General features: G+C 37.7%; 1 protein-coding gene across 2 annotated transcripts; it reads right to left on the bottom strand.

Moving 5' to 3' along the window:
- Positions 1-5,630: 5,630 nt before the first annotated feature.
- On the bottom strand, positions 5,631-11,258 carry LOC149205064 (coatomer subunit alpha-1-like). Of its 2 annotated transcripts, XM_089394885.1 has the most exons (5): positions 10,876-11,257; positions 10,595-10,675; positions 10,218-10,443; positions 8,968-9,462; positions 5,631-8,853 (listed from the first exon to the last, which is right to left on the bottom strand). In XM_089394885.1, the coding sequence occupies exons 3-5, from the start codon at positions 10,423-10,425 to the stop codon at positions 5,909-5,911; spliced, it is 3,648 nt and encodes a 1,215-aa protein (XP_089251011.1). In that variant the 5' UTR covers positions 10,426-10,443; positions 10,595-10,675; positions 10,876-11,257; the 3' UTR covers positions 5,631-5,908. The 2 variants fall into 2 exon arrangements, with proteins under 2 accessions (XP_089251011.1, XP_089251012.1); XM_089394886.1 differs by lacking the exon at positions 10,595-10,675 and having other exon boundaries at positions 10,876-11,258.
- Positions 11,259-24,011: the final 12,753 nt, after the last annotated feature.

Below are 24,011 nucleotides of genomic sequence, written 5' to 3'. Positions count from 1 at the left end.
GCAAAAAAGTGTAAGACTCGTTTGTGAAACTTTTTTCGGCATCCTCTTGGAGATCTTCGAAACGAGGTATTATGATAGTCAAACGGAGATCGTATGCCAAAGTTACGACCCCAAGAAGTTAACATTCCAACTAACCCCAACAGGGCCCACAAGCTTTTGTTGCTTCATTTCATAAGACTAGGTTTTTCGATGTTTAGGGTTTCCCATTGTTCCTTAATGATAAAAAGGTTTCTGAGCCTCATTGTAACACAATTGAAAAAGTATGTAGTCACCAAATCTCTTCTCAAAGATAAGCTACCATCACTCGAACTAATTTATTTTCATTTTGCATGTAACAATTTTCAATACTTTATTAATGAATTGAAGTTTTGTTTTCATTGTAGCTCTATGTTTCTATTTATATATGCATTTCACTTTGTTCGTGCATAAATTTGGATCAATTATGGTGTGGCAAAGGATTCTACCATTATTTTTAAATCTAAGGATGGGGGTGGTTCTACAACCTTCAAAAAGCCTAATACAAATCTTAGAAACCCTAATGGATCTATCTCGTTCAAAGATGCACTAAAAGGGGAGAATTCCACTCCAACTAATGAGGCCCAAAATTTGCCATGACCCTACATTGTCGAGCAAATGGACAAAGTACCAACTATGGGCATAAAACCCCAAAGGTGAAATCATACTTTGTTGATCTAAAATCTAAGGCACTAATTTGTCATTTTAATGGTTTCTAACTGAGACTTGAAGACTTATATCAGTGGGTGTACTCTTCTTGGACAACAAAATGTGATCTCTACTTGTGCTCTAAAGGCTTCTTCATAGTACAATTTGATACACAACAAGATATGGAAAAAGTTCTAAATGAAGGGCCATGGTTTTAGGGTAGAGTCGGACTCTTTATGACCCCATGGTTCCCAAAGTCTTATGCAACAAGCATGGTGGTAATATCAATGTTCTTTTATGTAAGGTTGCCAAACTCCCCTCTTCCTTTCTGGCACCATAAATTTTCTTAGATGATATCGGAAATATTTTGGGAATATTCAAAAGGAATTTTTACATTTGTTAAGATATGTGTAGAGATCGACCTTAGCAAAGGTCTTCCTGATCATCATCTTTTAAAACATGAAAACTTTAAGTGGACGAAGGTGTTAGATTATGAGAATATTGCATTCAATTGCCAAACTTGTTTTCAAACATGTCACTTGCAAAATACTTGCCCACAAGAAAAAAAGGCCCCAAAAAAAGAAAAAGAGACAGGGCCCTAAGCCAAGCGATAGAAATTTCCTGACACTTCAGAAGATGAAAAAGAAGAGCCACAGGAAAATAGTCCAAATACATAAAGCACATAAACAACCTAGCAATCAATCAAATGGTGGAGTGGAAGATCAATTAGGAACAGTGACTCTTAGGCAAAAGGATATTGAATCAACAGAGATGATAGTATCAAAGCAGTAGAAGGATAAGACACCCACAAAAAAGGAAGCAGGAGGCATATAGAGAACCCATGTGATGAAAACAATTTATGGGGTCAGTTGTTCTCAATCTTTTTATTGGTTTGATCTTGGGACCTATGGGTGATGAGCCCATAAACTCAACTCATCCTCGCTTCCTCTGCAAATTGAACAACCCTGTAGTCTACAATGTATAGCGTTAATTCATCAAACAAAGTCAACAGATATATTAATCAAGTCATAAATGCATTAAATCACTATGCACATTAACATGATTACATAAACTAGGCATTAAAATTAATTTAATTGCTAGGTTATTACATGGCGCCTCAACGGGTCTAATGTTCATCCAATTGACCACCTCTTTTCAATGTCGAAAAGCTACAATTTATAGAAGAAATTACAATATTATAGATAATTTCAAGATCCACAATCTTCCTCATAAATCTCTCAACATGATCCTCTCCTCAAAGCTCTCAAAATGGTTTTTGTCACAAATCTCTCAACATAATCCCTAAGATCCCTCACAAATCTGATTTTTAAATATTTATAACAAATCTCTTGCCTTTTGACATGTTTTTCTCATTTTCACCCTTTAGAATTCGTTCTTGCTGATTTTTTTAGAGGATGGATCAATGCTCTTGCATCAAACTCCCAAGGTACAAAAATTTATGACCTTCTAATCATGCATCTGGTCTTCTCGTAACAACTTCAACTCGTGAGTTGTAACACGTTTTTGTAGTAACAAATCTCCACCTTGTTGCACAATACCTCACCAAACTTTCTCCTGAGTTTGAGATTTTGGCATCTTTCTAATTCTTTTCTCTAGAACCCTTCGATCACTCCTTGCTCTAGGTTGTTGCAAATATTCTCACCTTCCTTTGTTGTCACCTACATAGAGAGAACAAATCTCTTACCAGATCTTCAATCATTTGTACCTTCTTCCACTACTTATCCTCCAACTACATGTAAAAATATTTTGCTCTCTTATACCACTAGATGCAAATGATTTATGGGGGTCAGTGGTTCTCAATCTTTTTACTCGTTCGATCTTGGGACCAGCAAGTTATGAGCCCACAAACTTAGCTCATCCTCACTTCCACTACAAATTGAACAACCCTGTAGTCTACATGTGACGTCAATTCATCAAACAAAGTCAATAGATCTATGAATCAAGCCATCAATGCATTAAATCAGCATGCACATTAACATAATTACATAAAGTAGGCATTAAAAATAAATTAATTGCTATGTTATTACATGGCGCCTCAACAAGTCTAATATTCATCCAATTGACCGCCTCTTTTCAATGCCAAAAAACTACAATTTATAGAGGAAATTACAATATTGTGGATCGTTTCAAGATCCACAGTATTCTCCATAAAGCTCTCAACATGGTCCTCTCCTCAGCTCTCAACATGGTTTTTGTCACAAAGTTCTCAACATAAGCTCTAGGATCCCTCACAGATCCAATTTTTCAAGCTTTTTCACAAATCCATTGCCTTTTGATGTGCTTCTCTCATTTTATCCCTTGTTTTTCAAGATCAATAAAATTACGTTTTTACTTCTAATTACTTTATTTCTCTATATATATAGATCAAAAATTAAGTTGGATATTACTATTAAGTTGGACATTATTTTTTTTGTTATTAGTATTTTTAATACATTAATGTAAGTATTATTTTATTATTCTTAAATGTAATGTTATTTGACAAAATCTCCCCCATACTAAGTTGTAGAGCATCTCTCGACACAATAAAGAATCATTTCCAATTGTTTAGTTGCAATATAAGTCCTAAGATAAAGAAAATGGGTTTTCACCTTGGAGCTAACATGTTCAATTCCAAAAAGGAGTAGGGTATGAACATCTGAGCAAGATGTGAGTGTGGGGCTAGCGAGGTACCGACACTCTCACTTCAAAGTCCATAAAATTTTGCCTAGTCAATTAGCTCAAGTGGTACAGTACTATGAATTATAAGCAAGAAGCCACTGGGGCAAGTCACCAAGCTAGATGCCGCTGTGAATGTCTCCATATGATGTCTGCCCTCACATGATGTCCCCAGGTGTTTGGGTTGCCATAACTACCACTAGTTGATTTACATTGGGTACCATCCTTGAAATGAGAAGTGCCCAAAAAGTTTCCGCAATGTGTATTCCATCCAAGCAAAAAAGGGTCTAATTACAAAGATCTCAATACTCCTAAATTCTATGTATAGTTAGGCCATAACATTGCTTAAACCCTCTTTAAAATTGAGTTTGACCTTTTCCTAAAACGTCACATAGTTATCCAGTAAGATAAAGTGCTACATGCTCATTTTAAGCTTAAGCTGACTTCGACCTTTTCCTAAAACATCACATAGTTATCCAGTAAAATAAAGTGCTACATGCTCATTTTAAGTAGAAAAATAGAATGGATGCCAGAGTATCTTCGTTGTTACTATTCTTCATACAAGCTTCTAGAAAGCACATTCCTCCCCATTAAGACCCTACTTCCAGTGAAAATTGCTAACGACACAAGGGTGAGTCTGAGACATAGCTTACACACTTGAATTGCGATCCATAACAATGCACACTTCAAGGGAATAAGTTATAAGATTTAACAATCCTGTCTTATACCAAAATAATAGCACTCTAATCTATTGTAAACTTTTGGAGACAAGGCTCAAGCACGCATCTCAATGGTGTGAAAGGCACAACTTAACAGAAAATTATATTAATCGTTATTCAGAAGTTCTGATCCAGCTGAGATGTTGGCAAGCTGAGTTTCGCTGCTTTACCAATTGCTATTGTGGCTGGCAGTTGAGCTACCCTGAGTCTATATATTTATATTCCACAAAATAAGGGGAATCCCGGTGCCATCCTTGGAAAGAAAATTAAGAAATCCATGCCACTCAACATTTATCAAGAAACATTTCTTTTTAATTTTTAAACAAGCATCAAGTTGCTATTCATCTCTTGAATAATAAATTGATTCAAGTATTAAATATTAGATGGGATGCAGATAGGGGGGAGTTAATATGCAAACCATGATAATGAAGGTGGGGGTAGGCAGATATGCAAGCATATAGTAATAGACACCATTAGCATACAGCCAGATCCAGTCAGAAACTCTGAACATATCACAAGAACAGAACAAAGCAGAGATCCCAGAAGCATTCTGATAAATCTTTGACAGAACATTCAACCTTAGAGTACACAGCATAAAAACTTCTCTACATAATGCAAATTCTCAGAATATTCCATGGACTAAGGCTATATATAAGAAATATGGCGTGAGAGTTTAGTTTTGTGGAAGTCCGAATTTCAGTGCAATGTGGAAGACAGCTTTACAATGCCAAACACCTTTAATTTTTGAAAAACCAAAAAAACAAAAAACCAACATAAATATGACAATTAAAATCATAGAATGCTGGTATTTAGGACAAAACACCTACATAGGATGATAATTTTACAGGACAGCAACGATGTCTAAGACCCACAATCACCCAACTGCCTTTCAAAGCTGCAAATTTTCATTCGTTAATAACCTCGATGTGATTTGCATGAGCTGTTAGGTTCCTCCATGGACACTGCTGCTTGATCTATTTAGTATTTATTCAAAAAGCCAAAAACAGAGCCAGTTACTGGAACCACGTAAAACCGCAGCAGTTGCAGCTTTAAGCAAATAAAGTAAACAGATTTAGAACCATTCAAAATTTAAAAATTGACTAAGACCAACCTCTTCCCATGTAACACAACCTGCTACAATCCAACAACACACGCATAGGTAGCAAATGCTCCTCGTAAGAAGACCAGATGTGAAAACATTACATACCTATGCTTTGTCTTTCTTCAACAACAACCAGCATAGAGCTCATTTAAGAACTCATTTCATTACACAAAGAACACCATGTGAAAACCATCTATGCAATTAAAACAGTTAAATTAATTGACAGAGACCTTTAAAATTCAAGGGATTGAAGTAATCTACAGCTGGAAGAAGCATCCAAGCAATTCAATTTAATGTGAAAACCTAAATGTAACTTCTTGAGGTTGCCTAATAAAAGCCTAATTATTGTTTATACTCAGACAAACCACTGGAAAATCTGCATGATAAAGACAAGATAAACACCCTGGTGTCTATCAGAAATTCTCCAGACATAAGCTAAGTGACTCACACTTTTCATTGTATGAGACTGGTAAAGGGAAGCAAAAAACCAGACTTAAATTTCAAATAGTAAACAATGAAAAAACATGGAAAATTACTTCTACCCTCATTTCAGTTTCAATATACTGTTTCTTCCAATATCTTAAGAAGGCCCTCAAGTTTGTCCAAGACTTGTTACAAATTGTCCTGGCATATCTCTCAACGTGGTTCTCAAAGGCAGAGAGTACAGCATCAATCCGGACATATACGCAGGCAATGGAACTTCTTGAAATAAAAATGCATTGTCAGCAAGAATCCAATGCTGCTGACATCACCTTATCTGAGTAGTTGAGCAAAGCAACCCAGAAGCATCAGTACCCACAACTGCAAGCTCACATATAGGGCAGAGATTCCCTTGTACACTCGGAACAAAGCGTGCTGTACAATATGGACAGGAGACATCCTTCTGACCACGGTAAATGGGTGTGAAAGTTGCTCCACAAACAACAAAAGGATTTCTGAAGTCATAATTCAGTTTTTTGGCATCCTGCAACTGCCTCTCACACGCCTGCAGAACTTGTCGGGCCTTTGTTGCATGGTTTGCAGGGGGTTCACTCTCCAGCAGTCGTCGAGCAAAGTTAGCAGCTGTATTGAAGTTCCCTCCCTTGTAGCAAACACCCATGGCATTCAGCAAAGCCAACCTCAAATGGACCTTTTGAAGGTTGCAATGAGTAAAATAGGCTGCAAGCTCTTGCTGTCGAACAGCATCATCCTTAACTTCCTTTCTCTTGACCTCCATCCGAAGACCCAGAACATATTCTTTAGCAATTCCAATCAATTCCTTCACTTCATCAACCTCCCTTCTTGAATCTACAACAATAACTGGAATTGTGTGCAAGATGGTAAGAAATAACCTCAATGCTTCACTAAACTTCCCCTCTGTGGTGGCTTTGTAAGCTACTCTAAGTTTTTCATCTAATAAAGAAAACCTAAATACCAAAGCAGGTGGACCTCTGACATTTGGGCTAGCAGTCTCACTCCAGCCTCTCTCTAATGCCAAGGAGACCACGGGTGCAGAAACAAATGCAGGAAGGTATGTATGGCTGCCCAGATAAAGATCCAAAAACAAAGGTTTTAATGGAGCAAAATTCTTAATACCAAGTTGTCGACTTAAGAGGCGCATGGCTGTATCAAAGTTACCAGAAGCTGCATGCTCACCTGCAAGAGAAGATTTCTGTATCCAGATTTGACTTACTGGCATACCTGGTGTTGGGGTAACAAATGATGTTGAATGAGTTGTACCTGCAGCATTTGCAGTAGCAACATCTGCAGGTAGCTCCAAATCTTCAAGATCCCATCCTCCCTCTTCATCATCGTCTCCTCTCACTTCTGTATCATCTACCACCACAACCTCACCGTTTTGTCCTTCAACTTCAGCAATGTCAAGATCTTCACCCCAATTGGCTGCAGCTCCTTCATCCTCTTCCTCATGCACTGCACCCCCAACATTATCCAACCCACCCTCAAAAATTCCTTTAGTAACCCGCAACAATGGCCAGTCACCATTGCGTAGAATTGGTGGAGGTGGCATAAGAAGTGATGACTTCTTTCCAGGTGGCAGAGTAGGCAGATTGTCACCCAACTCAGCTGCAAGCCTCTCAGCAATTTCTGTAAGCCCATGAACTGCTGCAGTCACATATGCAAGTGGCAAATGCCCAGATTCTTCCAGTATCTTGATGCGTTCCTGAATATCACCTATATACAAGGCATTGTGAAACTGACCCATCACATCATTTTTTATTTCTGCAATCCTCAGCATCTTTGACAACTTATCCATATTGCCTGTAATAAGATACAAAAATGAAAGTCTTTCAAAATTCTTTGTTCTCTGGTAAGCATATTCAACAATGCCAGCATTCCCTTGCCGAAGGGCCTCAATTCCAAGTCTATACCAGTGATCCTTATCATCTATCTCCTTTGCAGAAGCAACAGCAATTTCAATATTTCCACTCTCCACTGCTAAGTTGAAACGTGTCTTCTCATCTTTGACAAAGTGAAGAGCCACTTCCGGGAATCCCTTCTGCTGTAGGTAAGCAATCATTGCTTGTCCACAAAGTTGAGAGTTCCTGATCATGCTCATAACATGGTCATACTTCTTTTTTATTAGTGCCAGCTTGAATACATATTCAGTGGCATCAATCTGTATGACACGGTTCTTTCCATCCCGATCCAGGCAACTGACAGAATTCCCTGATACCTTGGTTATATAAACAGGAACATCAAGTGTTCTAATGATGCCACTATCTCCATTCGGAAGGCAATACTTAATGTGATTCAAGGTTGTATAAATAAAAACACCATTTTCATCCCAAGCACCACTCTTAACACGAATAGTCTCATGTAGAGTGCACCTGTGTACGAGTTTCTTGCTTGCAATGATGATAGCATGTTTGCTCAGCAAGGCTACATTTTCCATATCATTTGACCAGACAATGTATTTCACAAATGGAGTATGGAGGTCCCCAAGTACAATCCTCTGTTGCAGATCAAAGAGGATTATTCTATCTTCTGACCTACAAAGAAGGTTTCCCGTTCCTGCATAAAAGATTGCATCTACAGTTGCTGGAAGACTACACTTCTTAGTCACCTCATTTCTGAGATTTTTTATCATCACTTGGTTATGAATCTTGTCAAGGACTGCAAATCGATTGCGAGCAACAAAGACAGCAGATCCTCCAAGTCCTCTCTTTGCTTCCTGTGTTGTATCACTTCTGCCAACACTATCCTTTGGAACAAGATAAAGTTCATATGATCCACCGTCAACATCTGAACATACCAGGACAGCATTCTCCAAGGGACTGTAAGACAATGATCTTGGTCCTTGATTCATTCCCGTGGATCCAGGCCTTCTTATTGGTATAAGTTGAGTGTCTTTTTGAGTTGCAAATTCATAAGCCCGCAGAAAACGATCTTTGATGTAGTATAGGTTACCCTCATAAACAACAAAGGCAGGTCTTTCTCTTTCTAACTTGAAAACAATCATCCCACTGTCATGCCCTGCGGCAAGAAGATTCATATCAGGATGTGCTGCAAGGATCCAAAAGCGATCATGCTCTCTACGAAATGTTTGGACACCTGTACGCTTGGATACATCCCACACTCGGATACTTTTGTCTTCTGAATTGGAAACAATAATGTCTTGGCGTGCATGGAACATTACACAAGACACATTGTTCATATGCCCTCTTAAAGTATCCACTTCCCAGGCCTTGGTATCTGAAAACAGAACAAACTAATATTTCACAAAATGTTTATCTACAAACTAGCAAAAAAGCTACTGCATCTCTGATAAAATAGACAGAACTTAACCAAGCAATGTAATTAGCGTACCATTCATTCTCCAAAGCTTCACTTGGCGATCATCTGCTCCTGACACAATCAATGGCAAGCTGGGATGAAAAGAAGCCCAGTTCACTCCACGGTCATGACCTTCCAAAACATATTTGACAACAGCATCACCTCCTCCAAAGAGATCTGTGTTCATTTGTGTTAACCTTAAAATGTCATCAGCAGGTGAGACAGTTTTCTTCCTCAAAGCACCAATGTCCCATACACGTACAGTTTGATCCAAGGAGGCTGAAACAACCAAATCCTCCTTAGGGTGAAAAGAAGCACACATTACATAATGATTGTGACCAGTAAGAACAGATATACAAGTTCGAGATTGCCAGTTCCAGATCCTTATTGTTTGATCATCACTTGCACTGACAATCCAAGGATACTCATTATGGAACTGCACTGTCCGGATATAGTCAAGATGCCCAAGTAGTGTAAAAAGGCAGCGGCGCATCTTGTAGTTCCATACTTTGATCTTATAGTCATCCCCTGTAATAATAACAGGTAAATTGGCGTTATAACAACTTTTGGCAATTATATTTTGACTGTACTGTCATTATTCATATAACTATCAGGGTAAAGCAATTTGCAATGGGCAACATAACAGATAGCCTAAGTATAGGCATGCAGTCGCATAGCTAAGAACCTACATGACTGGGAAGATTGGCTAGACTCCACAATTTTTTAGAGACCTTTTCTTTTCTTTTCTTTTTTTTGGGGGGGAGGGGGGGGGAGAGTGGGGAGGGATTATGCTTACAGTATCCTTTTGGCTAAGCAGCCATGCTGTGAGGGAAACTTTTATGCTATAAAATTCACCCACGACTTGCACCTCGACTCATCTGTGCCCACTTCCACTCAGGGTGGTGGTGGTTGAACCCGGGTTACTAGTTTGATCACCTCACGAACTTGCTACTAGACCACATACCCTCAGGCAATTTCTCAGATAATTACAATGCGGAGCAAGAAAAGGCAATCTACCTTACTCGATCCACGAAAATTTCGTGAAAATATAAGAGGGAATCACACAACACACGGATGTGTTCAAGATCCTCTCTATCGAAGGGGTCGGGGGCTCTCAGAACCAGAATATAAAAATGCAACCAATAACATTTGTCTGATGGAACTATAGAAAAACTGAACTAGAGCAATCAGTCAAAGTGCTGCTCAATCTAAGAACTACAAATCAAAAAGAGGTTCAGATGGAACACAAAACATGCAATAAATATACAAGTCGATTTGCTTACCTCCGGACACAAACAACGGCTGAGACTTGTGGAAATGCACACCTCGAACTGGCCCATCATGCTCATCAAATCTGTCTATGAGTGTTCCCATCCGATAATCCCATAACTGAATAACCCCACTGTGAAGACTGGCCAGGATCCATGGCCTCTTTGTATGAAAGCTTAGACCCTTTACCCTATTACTCTTGGTCTCGAATTTGGTCAACATTGCAAACAATCTCCCAGCCTATACACCACGTGAAGGATTTAATCAGTATACAAATCCAGTAGAAACCCTAGAAGTGGCATCCCACATGCAAAGTCAAGAATGATCAAAACCCTGTACCAATGATAATCGATCAATTTTGAATCAAATGGACCACAGAAAATGACACCACCTGATTCTAAAACACTCTCACGGGTAAACGAATAACCCCTTGTTCTCTGTAAAATCCTTCGGACTTGATCTAGCTAACAACCTACAAAGCCATCGTAAGTCACATAGCGTTGCTATCATATGCCGGATCTACAAGATTCAATGCACACAAATCCTACTCTACAATGTTCAGAACTTCAAGTGCTCTAAATCAATACGAAAATTCAATAGATCAAGATGAACCCAAGGATTCTCTAAGAACAATTGAAAAAGCCAGCAATAAAGAAAAACCCCTGTACTGACCTCAGATCCACAAGGATCGAACTCGAACCCTTCCAATGATCTCGTTTCGCACAAATACAAATCCTTGAGATGTGGAAGGGCTGTAAAATCCCTTCCCCTCGCTGAGTACTGTCAAGGGTTCCCGCGATTGGAGGCCGCGATCTCTGCTGATCGGCACAGATTCTTCGAATTTTAATACATTTCAGGGTCCATGGACGCTCTTCCTTCCTCGCTCCCTCTCTGTTTATTAGAGAAGAGAAACGATTGTGGGTATCAAAGAATATAAACCCCAGGACACTACAGAAGATAAATGGAGATCTAAGACAGTGATCATATTAACGAGGACAGGAAGAGCTGTTGCTATTAGCGAGTCTTAGCTGTTAGCTCCTGGCTTAGGGCTTTAATAGGCCCTCGTGCCCGTGGGGGAACGTGGAAGAGCAATTGCTTTTCTTACATCTTACGATACCATCCATGCTACGACACCATCCAAATAAGAGGTTGGACCCCTCGAAGGCCGGGAGACGCTTTCCACGAACCTGGGTTGTTTAATAGACATCGAATTATATTTATTTAAAATTTGAATTTTGATAATAACAAAAAAATACTAAACAGATAATTATATTATTTAAAATTTAAATTTGATTATACAAGATGTTTTTTTTTTACACTTGCTTTCCATGTTTTTTCTAAATTAAGTTTTAATGAAGACTAAAGGTGTTCGAGGGGAAGTGAAAACTTATTTTTTATGTATTATTAGTGGATTATTTAGAATGGTAAAAAAAAAATATGTATTATTAGTGGATTATTTAGAATGTTAAAGTTTTGTTTTTAACCTTTTATAGTTTTTCAGTGTTAAAATTTTGTTTATAGGGAATAATATTGTTACTTGTCGAGTTTTGAGATTGATTTTTAAGATATTCTAATAATAATTTTTAAAATGATTTTTAAATAGGTGTTTTTTAAGATTTTTTAATAATAATTTTAAAATGATTTTTAAGTAAGTGTTTTTTAATTTTAGTTTCAATTCCTTGGGCATTATGTTTTTCAATGATAACGGATGAACTCTTTTTAGCAAAGGGTATTTTTTCAACTTGGTGGTTCTATGTAGTTATCAAGGAAGTTGTTAGTTACCACAAATTCTATCATCATTTTAATATGCCAATGGTTATTAGTTCGAGTGGTTGAGATTGTGGTTTGTCATTTCATTCACCCAGGTTTAATATGAAATGTTTCTCAATGAAGACACACTGTAACATTAATTCATAGATTTAATCATTTTTGGCCATATTTCACCAAACACTTTCATTGTACAACTTGAGTCAGCCTAATGGTTAAGAACATGTGTTTCCTTTAAAGAGGCTACTTGTTGAAATTGAGGGAAGGGTAAAATATTTATACCTCCATAGATTTTAATAGTTAAATCACTACATGGAGGAAAAATTTTAAAAATATATAAAATGTTTCTCAATGAAGACACATTGTAGACAGTCATGGTTAATAATTCTTATCCTAAGCAGAAATGAGTCTATAAACTCCACTTTGTGTCATAAAAACACATGCAAAAAGGATAAGCTAACACACTCTACACATGGCACTGTAGTCTGAAAAAACATTCGATTCCATGATTTTTGCGCATTCTGAAGTGGGATTATGCACGTTGAATTCATCTTCAGTGGGATTTGGAATTTATAATACCATGAGAGAGGAGGAATGCCTAAAAATATTCCTTCTCTTTGTTTCCTTCGGGTACCCCTTATAAAGGATGGGCGTTCAGATGGACATCATGATCTAATCTAGAGCGATAATCACTATCAGATTGAACACGTCTCCTCCCAAGATTATATATGATCTAACCTGCTTTGGCTTCATCTGCAAAACAACAAATATTTTGAAAACTTGGCATGACTGCAGTCCAATGAATTACTCTGAGCATACATATTTAATGTAACAATACTTACAGGAACATATGGACCTCTACGACTACCTCGTAAGATTTGTTCACAAGGTTGAAGCAATGCTTGACATAATATCCTTCAACATGGTAATTTGGAGGTAGCCATTAGAATGAGAATGGAGGAATTGTAGTTATGGCGACTGAACTAATGTCCACATTGAACCCAATCCTGCACCAACACCAACAATGGCACCGGTCTTCGACAATCTAACAACTTTTCTATCATTAGCTGGGTTGTTCAAGACTTTCTTGAGTCTGTTGGAATCCAGCAACTTACTTACAGTTCCACAAGCATAAGAAAATAACACATAGCAAGGTATTACAATAATTGCAACATATGATACTGCATTTTATTCTCTCCCAAAAGAAAATGCTCACCAATTCGAAAGTCGATGAGAAGAAAGAATTGTTGTTGGTCCATTGCATCTCCAAGTTCTACACATTGAAAATTTCCAAGACTTTAACAACCATGCCAACACAATGGTGACTGACAGCAATGGGGGGAAATTGATCTGATTGGGAAAATTAGTTTTGTTGTGCCAAATTCCTTTTCAGGTTATGTTAAATGCGCTTAAGGATTCATGAGGTTAATTGCAAATTTAAACATGAGCTTTTGAGTGCTTTTATGTAAATTTTATGTGCAAATTAACATAAAAGAAATGATTGAACAACAGCTAATAACAGACATAAACATCACCATAAACAATATCACAGTAGCACATGATGAAGGAGTCCACCCCTCTTGTGCTACGTCTCCTTGGTTCAACTTCCAATGGTTGGCCCTCTCTATTATGCTCAAAAATTTGAATACATCAGTTTACAATGCTCAGAAAGCTCTGAAACTTGTTCCAATGGCTCCAGAATACCCAAAAATGCCTGTGTAGCCTCTTTCTTCTCCTGATTTGGTCAAAAACTCATCATGTTATGATTTACCCAAGTTTTGATGTTATTCTCTCTACAAACTCCCCAAAATCGGGCACCTAACCCATAATTTCACCCCAGATTGTGCTAAAAGAGCGCCATTTTGCCCAAAATCCAACGCAAATTATGGACGCCTTAATTCGGCCTCTAAGGCCTTAAGTTCAAAAAATCTAGGCACATGGGGCCACATGCCCGAGGCTAAGGCCAACAGCCCGCCCCGCCGACCGGGCCCCCGTTCCCCTCCAGTTGGTGGTTGTATGATGGTTGCGAGACCGAGGGTCATCCCCTCCCCAAAAATGGTGCGCTCTTAACATTTAAATAGAACTCGAGTTCTTATATAGTTAAGAACTAAATTGAATGGTGCATTAGTGGTTGGCTTTGCTCGTTCACTGGTGGTGACGGGTTCGACCCCCGCTGCTGTTGCCTGGAATCGACCCATAATTTTTGTGGCTCCTGGGCTGCCACGTGGTGGCCTCTGACTGGGGCATGTGTCAGCCTATGGTTGGCCACCAATCCAACCAATCAAAAACCGTTGATTTCACCCAATGAGAATGTGCCACTTGGCACAATACAATTCGCTAGAGAATGTTGACTAGTCAACCTACCACATAGACCTGCCCAGTCAGCGCCATGTCAGCAGTACGGACTGCTGACTGGGCTATCAAATTTTTACAAAAAATCACCTATTTGGGAAAGTGAACAGAACATGATTCTGGGAGCAAATAGTGTCCATTTGTGCAAAATGAGTTGCGTCAGATTCAGGATGACGAGAAATATGCAGTCGTCCAGGTTCCACACCGATACGAAAACTTTGAATTTTGAGATATTTTTTGAGCACCTGATCATTCCTCCCCACTGGAAGCCTTTTGGACCCCAAAAGATCACTTTCAATTGTCCAGCAGGTGAGGGTACAATTCCCTCACCTTTCCAATCTCGATCCATTTGGCCTTTGAAGGATTTGTTCCCTTGAGTCCCACTCAAAGGTAGTCCACAATCCCTCATTTTGAAGACCTTTTTCTTCTATCAAGAATGGTGTCTTGTTGTAGTTCATCAAGGTATTCAGAGAAAAATCCTCAATGGAAGGAATTTGGACATTTTCACCTTGATCGTCTATCAAAGGAAGCTCATACAACCTTAAGTTCTCAATGTTAACAATAGTATAAATTTGCATATATGAAGGCAAATCCAACCTGAAGGATGTGTTACCAACCTTTTCCAGAATTCTAAATGGACCATATCTAATTGGTTTTATCTTTTTACCTTCTCCTTGGAGCCTCTCTTTGCTAATGTGAATCCAATCCTCATCACTAACTTGGAACTTGTGATCTACCCGATGCTTGTCGTGCCTTGCTTTGTACTTGCCTTGGCTCTTTTCAAGTTGATCTTGCATTGTTTGATGTACCATTTGGAGTCGTTCAATGAAATCCTTGGCTTTTTCCATGTTACCATCAATAGCAACATCCTTCTTACCAAGATGATACAACACATTATGATGCAAATGGTAAACAAATTCCTCTACTTTATTCCTTTGACTCAAGCTTGAATGTACATCTTGAAAGTATGTATTTTGTTGATCATAAATTTCATGCAAAACAAAATGATGCTTGAGGAAAGTAGTTAAACAAACAATAGGCCTAGAAATCATATCAAAAAACTTACCGCTTATACCTTTCTTATTCCTTTTGACCAAGTGGATTAGTAAAATAAAACCCATCCAGTGAAAGTGCCTTTGTCGTTGCAACTTAATCACTGAACCATTGAAAATTTCTGAATGAAATGAAATGGGCTTACCATGTTGCATAAGGATTGTGCCCATGGCATGGTTGCATACATAAACCTGAAACCTAAATGACTTTTTCAAGTCTAGAATAGCATGTATAAGGGCTGAACTGATCTTTTGTCTCAAAGGATCAAATGCCTCTTATTGTTTGCCTCCCCATTGGAAGACATTTTTCACAACTGCCAATGAATGCAAAGGAGCTACAATAGAAGAAAAATTAACAAATTTTTTCCTCCAACATTGGGTTTCTCCCAAAAAACCTCTTATCCAGATGACTATCTTGAGCGTTGACCAATCCATAATGGCATCAATCTTGGAGAGGTCTAACTTCAGCTCACCTTCTCCAATATTATGGCCCAAGTACATCAAAGAAGTTTTACCCAACTCATACTTTGACATCTTCAATAACAAATTTTCTTGACTTACGACATCAAGTACTTTTCTCTCATACATGACATGTTCATAATGAAATTTTCTAAAAATGAAAATGTCATCTAAGTAGACTATCATGTCTATAAATGGCTTCAATACATCTTTCTTTGTATGCATGAAAGTAGTAGGATCATGGTAAAGACCAAAAATCATAACAAGGCATTCAAACTAACCTTGATTGGTTTTGAATGTCGTCTTCCATATGTCTTATTCAACAACTCTACTTTGATGATAGCCACTCCTTGAGAACCATTTAATGAAATGCTTCCCATTCTTCTTAGGAACCAAAACAATATGTGCACAACATGGTGAAGGAGATGGTTGGATGATCCTTTTGTTCAAAAACCCTTGGATTTGCTTTGTTATTTTTGCAGTTTCCCTTCTTGACATCTGGTGCATGTCCATGTTAGGAAGAAGACACTTTTGCTGCTATGGTATTTCATGTTGGATTATCCTCTTGGGAGGAAATCCCTTTGCTTTCTAAAACACCTCATCATCATGGTTAACTACATCAACCAAATCAGTTATTAATTTTGAATTACAACCATCAAATGCTTCATAATCAACATCAATATTGGGTTAGATCATAAAAAGCACTAAATTCTTGCTTGAATTCACTAGTCTTTTCATTTGCCCTGCATTAACTAATGAAAGATTTAGTTTCTTACAATGAGCTCTCACAATATACTCCACATCATATTTGAACAAGTGGTACTTGTTTTCATGGCAATAGAAGATTGTTTTTCTATCATAGAGGTAATGACTACCCAAAACAATTCCTGAAATATCAAGCGGTACAACATCTAATTCAACTTTGTCAATGAAGTTTGTTGTGATTGTAAACCAAAGAATACATTTTCTTGTAACATGTAAGAATGTGTCCTTGCATATCCAACCCAATGGATATGGCTTGGGATGTATAATGGTTTCAAGATTGAGTTTCTTGACTAAGTCTTCAAATATCAAGTTGGCTTGAGACCCACTATCAAATAGTGTCTCGATTTTTGTATGTTTTGAGATTTACCCTCACATGAAATAATTTGATCCTTGTTTCTTCATTTGGAGTGCTAGTGTGACAATTTTATATACTAGTGCTAGCAATGGATTCTTTTCCTTTTATACCCATGGTTGTAATTTTAGTTTCATCACCCGAATCAGATCCCAAATCCTCTTGAATGATGGCAGTTGTCTTTTCTTTTCCTTTGTTATTGAATTTCTTAGGCCTCATCTCAAGATGAAGCTTCCAACAATGAGCTTCATCGTGACCCTCTTTGGAACAATGTTTACATATTGTTTTCTCTCCTTCCTTTTTAATGGATGCATTTTTCTTTCCTTTGAAACCCTTTTATTTTTCTTTACCCTTAAATGGCTTTTTACTACCCTCTTCTGGAGTATTTTTCCCTCGTTCCACAAGATGAGTGGCTTGCACACACACCTCACCTAGATTATTGGGATTAAATATAAGCATAGTATGCCTAAGGTAACTGTGTAATCCCCCTATGTACTTTAGAAACGTATCTTGTGATTGCAAATCTACACCTAACATTAGAGACCTTTTTTTCTAAATTCTTGGGTGTAATCTTGCCCATTTTGACCTTTAAGCTGTCTAAAGTTATGCCAATTCATGATGGCTTTCTGCATATATGCTAGAAGGTAGAATTGTCTTTTAATTGCAGCAATGAAATCAGACCAAGAAATTGAGATCTTACCGTGTTTTTTAATCTATTTTTGTGTCTTTGATTCCCGCCATACTATTGTTGCACCCTCCAGCCTCAAGGAAGCTAGCTGAATCTTTATGTCATCCTCTTGAAGGTTTTGAATTCTACAATAGACCTCCAATTGATGAACCCAACTGTTAAGCTTCTATGTATTCACTTCACCATTATACATGGACAGTTCAAATTTAACGTCAAGTTTTAACATGGGTGATTTACCAGTTCCTTTCGAGGTATGTTGATGAGTATGAGTAAGGGTTGTATTAATGGAAGAGGGTGAAGATGCCTGTGAAGAAGAAGATGAAGAAGATGGTGGAGAGGGTGGAGGTTTACCTCCATTTCCATTACCTCCTCCTCTTGAAGAACCTTCTCCTTTTGGAGGCTCGGAAATTTCACCCTACAGTCTGGTATTACTCTCTTCATAAAGGACCTTTACCATCTCTGTCATATCAAAGAAATCCTTCCTAAAGACCTTCTCATCCTATATCATGCTTGTAGGCTCTCCTTCATGAGACATTCTCACTGAAGTCTCAACTGCAACTTGAGGAAGAACTCGTGGTGGAGATTGTGGCAACCTTGCACTCCTTCTCCTTGACCCAACTTCGGGGCTTCAATACATCTTTCTTCATATGTATGAAAGTAGTAGGATCATGGTAAAGACCAAAAATCATAACAAGGCATTCAAACAAACCTTGATTGGTTTTGAATTTCGTCTTCCATATGTCTTATTCAACAACTCTACTTTGATGATAGCCACTCCTTGAGTACCATTTAATGAAATGCTTTCCATTCTTCTTAGGAACCAAAACAATATGTGCACAACATGGTGAAGGAGATGGTTGGATGATCCTTTTGTTAAAAAACCCTTGGATTTGCTTTGTTATTTTTGCACTTTCCCTTCTTGACATCTGGTGTATTTCCATGTTAGGAAGAAGACACTTTTGCTGCTATGGTATTTCATGTTGGATTATCCTCTTGGGAGGAAATCCCTTTACTTTCTGAAACACCTCATCATCATGGTTAACTACATCAACCAAATCAGTTTTTAATTTTGAATTACAACCATCAAACGCTTCATAATCAACATCAATATTGGGTTAGATCATAAAAAGCACTAAATTCTTGCTTGAATTCACTAGTCTTTTCATTTGCCCGGCATTAACTAATGAAAGATTTAGTTTCTTACGATGAGCTCTCACAATATACTCCACACCATATTTGAACAAGTGGTACTTGTTTTCATGGCAATAGAAGATTGTTTTTCTATCATAGAGGTAATGTCTACCCAAAATAATTCCTGAAATATCAAGCGGTACAACATCTAATTCAACTTTGTCAATGAAGTTTGTTGTGATTGTAAACCAAAGAATACATTTTCTTGTAACCTGTAAGTTTGTGTCCTTGCATATCCAACCCAATGGATATGGCTTGGGATGTATAATGGTTTCAAGATTGAGTTTCTTGACTAAGTCTTCAAATATCAAGTTGGCTTGAGACCCACTATCAAATAATGTCTCGATTTTTGTATGTTTTGAGATTACCCTCACATGAAATAATTCAATCCTTGTTTCTTCATTTGGAGTGCTAGTGTGACAATTTTATATACTAATTCTAGCAATGGATTCTTTTCCTTTTATGCCCATGGTTGTAATTTTAGTTTCATCACCCGAATCAGATCCCAAATTCTCTTGAATGATGGCAGTTGTACTTTCTTTTCCTTTGTTATTGAATTTCTTAGGCCTCATCTCAAGATGAAGCTTCCAACAATGAGCTTCATCGTGACTCTTTTTGGAACAATGTTTACATATTGTTTTCTCTCCTTCCTTTTTAATGGATGCATTTTTCTTTCCTTTGAAACCCTTTTATTTTTCTTTACCCTTAAATGGCTTTTTACTACCCTCTTCTCGAGTACTTTTCCCTCTTTCCACAAGATGAGTGGCTTGCACACACACCTCACCTAGATTATTGGGATTAAACATAAGGATAGTATGCCTAAGGTAACTGTGTAATCCCCCTATGTACTTTAGAAACATATCTTGTGATTGCAAATCTACACCTAACATTAGAGACCTTTTTTTCTGAATTCTTGGGTGTAATCTTGCACATTTTGACCTTTAACCTGTCTAAAGTTATGCCAATTCATGATGGCTTTCTTCATATATGCTAGAAGGTAGAATTGTCTTTTAATTGCAGCAATGAAATCAGACCAAGAAATTGAGATCTTACCGTGTTTTTTTTTATCTATTTTTGTGTCTTTGATTCCCACCATACTATTGTTGCACCCTCCAGCCTCAAGGAAGCTAGCTGAATATTTATGTCATCCTCTTGAAGGTTTTGAATTCTACAATAGACCTCCAATTGATGAACCCAACTGTTAAGCTTCTATGTATTCACTTCACCATTATACATGGACAGTTCAAATTTAACGTCAAGTTTTAACATGGGTGATTTACCAGTTCCATTCGAGGTATGTTGATGAGTATGAGTAAGGATTGTATTAGTGGAAGAGGGTGAAGATGCCTGTGAAGAAGAAGATGAAGAAGATGGTGGAGAGGGTGAAGGTTTACCTCCATTTCCATTACCTCCTCCTCTTGAAGAGTCTTCTCCTTTTGGAGGCTCAGAGATTTCACCCTACAGTCTGGTATTACTCCCTTCATAAAGGACCTTTACCATCTCTGTCATATCAAAGAAATCCTTCCTAAAGACCTTCTCATCCTATGTCATGCTTGTAGGCTCTCCTTCATGAGACATTCTCACTGAAGTCTCAACTGCAACTTGAGGAAGAACTCGTGGTGGAGATTGTGGCAACCTTGCACTCCTTCTCCTTGACCCAACTTCAGGGCTTCAATACATCTTTCTTCATATGCATTAAAGTAGTAGGATCATGGTAAAGACCAAAAATCATAACAAGGCATTCAAACAAACCTTGATTGGTTTTGAATGTCGTCTTCCATATGTCTTATTCAACAACTCTACTTTGATGATAGCCACTCCTTGAGTGCCATTTAATGAAATGCTTTCCATTCTTCTTAGGAAACAAAACAATATGTGCACAACACGGTGAAGGAGATGGTTGGATGATCCTTTTGTTCAAAAACCCTTGGATTTGCTTTGTTATTTTTGCAGTTTCCCTTCTTAACATCTGCTGCATGTCCATGTTAGGAAGAAGACACTTTTGCTGCTGTGGTATTTCATGTTGGATTATCCTCTTGGGAGGAAATCCCTTTGCTTTCTGAAACACCTCATCATCATGGTTAATTACATCAACCAAATCAGTTTTTAATTTTGAATTACAACCATCAAACGCTTCATAATCAACATCAATATTGGGTTAGATCATAAAAAGCACTAAATTCTTGCTTGAATTCACTAGTCTTTTCATTTGCCCTGCATTAACTAATGAAAGGTTTAGTTTCTTACAATGAGCTCTCACAATATACTCCACGCCATATTTGAACAAGTGGTACTTGTTTTCATGGCAATAGAAGATTGTTTTTCTATCATAGAGGTAATGACTACCCAAAACAATTCCTGAAATATCAAGCGGTACAACATCTAATTCAACTTTGTCAATGAAGTTTGTTGTGATTGTAAACCAAAGAATACATTTTCTTGTAACCTGTAAGTTTGTGTCCTTGCATATCCAACCCAATGGATATGGCTTGGGATGTAAAATGGTTTCAAGATTAAGTTTCTTGACTAAGTCTTCAGATATCAAGTTGGCTTGAGACCCACTATCAAATAGTGTCTCGATTTTTGTATGTTCTGAGATTACCCTCACATGAAATAATTCAATCCTTGTTTCTTCATTTGGAGTGCTAGTGTGACAATTTTATATACTAGTGCTAGCAATGGATTCTTTTCCTTTTATACCCATGGTTGTAATTTTAGTTTCATCACCCGAATCAGATCCCAAATCCTCTTGAATGATGGCAGTTGTACTTTCTTTTCCTTTGTTATTGAATTTCTTAGGCCTCATCTCAAGATGAAGCTTCCAACAATGAGCTTCATCGTGACTCTTTTTGGAACAATGTTTACATATTGTTTTCTCTCCTTCCTTTTTAATGGATGCATTTTTCTTTCCTTTGAAACCCTTTTATTTTTCTTTACCCTTAAATGGCTTTTTACTACCCTCTTCTCGAGTACTTTTCCCTCTTTCCACAAGATGAGTGGCTTGCACACACACCTCACCTAGATTATTGGGATTAAACATAAGGATAGTATGCCTAAGGTAACTGTGTAATCCCCCTATGTACTTTAGAAACATATCTTGTGATTGCAAATCTACACCTAACATTAGAGACCTTTTTTTCTGAATTCTTGGGTGTAATCTTGCACATTTTGACCTTTAAGCTGTCTAAAGTTATGCCAATTCATGATGGCTTTCTTCATATATGCTAGAAGGTAGAATTGTCTTTTAATTGCAGCAATGAAATCAGACCAAGAAATTGAGATCTTACCGTGTTTTTTTTATCTATTTTTGTGTCTTTGATTCCCACCATACTATTGTTGCACCCTCCAGCCTCAAGGAAGCTAGCTGAATATTTATGTCATCCTCTTGAAGGTTTTGAATTCTACAATAGACCTCCAATTGATGAACCCAACTGTTAAGCTTCTATGTATTCACTTCACCATTATACATGGACAGTTCAAATTTAACGTCAAGTTTTAACATGGGTGATTTACCAGTTCCATTCGAGGTATGTTGATGAGTATGAGTAAGGATTGTATTAGTGGAAGAGGGTGAAGATGCCTGTGAAGAAGAAGATGAAGAAGATGGTGGAGAGGGTGGAGGTTTACCTCCATTTCCATTACCTCCCCCTCTTGAAGAGCCTTCTCCTTTTGGAGGCTCAGAGATTTCACCCTACAGTCTGGTATTACTCTCTTCATAAAGGACCTTTACCATCTCTGTCATATCAAAGAAATCCTTCCTAAAGACCTTCTCATCCTATGTCATGCTTGTAGGCTCTCCTTCATGAGACATTCTCACTGAAGTCTCAACTGCAACTTGAGGAAGAACTCGTGGTGGAGATTGTGGCAACCTTGCACTCCTTCTCCTTGACCCAACTTCAGGGCTTCAATACATCTTTCTTCATATGCATTAAAGTAGTAGGATCATGGTAAAGACCAAAAATCATAACAAGGCATTCAAACAAACCTTGATTGGTTTTGAATGTCGTCTTCCATATGTCTTATTCAACAACTCTACTTTGATGATAGCCACTCCTTGAGTGCCATTTAATGAAATGCTTTCCATTCTTCTTAGGAAACAAAACAATATGTGCACAACATGGTGAAGGAGATGGTTGGATGATCCTTTTGTTCAAAAACCCTTGGATTTGCTTTGTTATTTTTGCAGTTTCCCTTCTTAACATCTGCTGCATGTCCATGTTAGGAAGAAGACACTTTTGCTGCTGTGGTATTTCATGTTGGATTATCCTCTTGGGAGGAAATCCCTTTGCTTTCTGAAACACCTCATCATCATGGTTAATTACATCAACCAAATCAGTTTTTAATTTTGAATTACAACCATCAAACGCTTCATAATCAACATCAATATTGGGTTAGATCATAAAAAGCACTAAATTCTTGCTTGAATTCACTAGTCTTTTCATTTGCCCTGCATTAACTAATGAAAGGTTTAGTTTCTTACAATGAGCTCTCACATATACTCCACGCCATATTTGAACAAGTGGTACTTGTTTTCATGGCAATAGAAGATTGTTTTTCTATCATAGAGGTAATGACTACCCAAAACAATTCCTGAAATATCAAGCGGTACAACATCTAATTCAACTTTGTCAATGAAGTTTGTTGTGATTGTAAACCAAAGAATACATTTTCTTGTAACCTGTAAGTTTGTGTCCTTGCATATCCAACCCAATGGATATGGCTTGGGATGTATAATGGTTTCAAGATTGAGTTTCTTGACTAAGTCTTCAGATATCAAGTTGGCTTGAGACCCACTATCAAATAGTGTGTCGATTTTTGTATGTTTTGAGATTACCCTCACATGAAATAATTCAATCCTTGTTTCTTCATTTGGAGTGCTAGTGTGACAATTTGATATACTAGTGCTAGCAATGGATTCTTTTCCTTTTATACCCATGGTTGTAATTTTAGTTTCATCACCCGAAATCAGATCCCAAATCCTCTTGAATGATGGCATTTGTACTTTCTTTTCCTTTGTTATTGAATTTCTTAGGCCTCATCTCAAGATGAAGCTTCCAACAATGAGCTTCATCGTGACCCTCTTTGGAACAATGTTTACATATTGTTTTCTCTCCTTCCTTTTTAATGGATGCATTTTTCTTTCCTTTGAAACCCTTTTATTTTTCTTTACCCTTAAATGGCT

The sequence above is a fragment of the Pinus tabuliformis genome, chromosome 1_2, assembly GCF_031772625.1.
Source record: "Pinus tabuliformis cultivar Carrire ecotype Pingquan chromosome 1_2, CPIR1, whole genome shotgun sequence".
NCBI lineage: Eukaryota > Viridiplantae > Streptophyta > Pinopsida > Pinales > Pinaceae > Pinus > Pinus tabuliformis.
The sequence above is the reverse complement of the archived record's forward strand: the minus strand, read 5'-3'. Positions and strand labels throughout refer to the sequence as shown.

Bases quoted from the DNA above. Each gene is read 5' to 3' on its own strand.
- LOC149205064 (XM_089394886.1), bottom strand. From the start codon at position 10,425: ATGTTGACCAAATTCGAGACCAAGAGTAATAGGGTAAAGGGTCTAAGC. The intron at 9,463-10,217 runs GTAAGCAAATCG...TTATTATTACAG, and splicing joins GCCGTTGTTTGTGTCCGGAG to GGGATGACTATAAGATCAAA. The intron at 8,854-8,967 runs GTACGCTAATTA...TTCTGTTTTCAG, and splicing joins GAAGCTTTGGAGAATGAATG to ATACCAAGGCCTGGGAAGTG.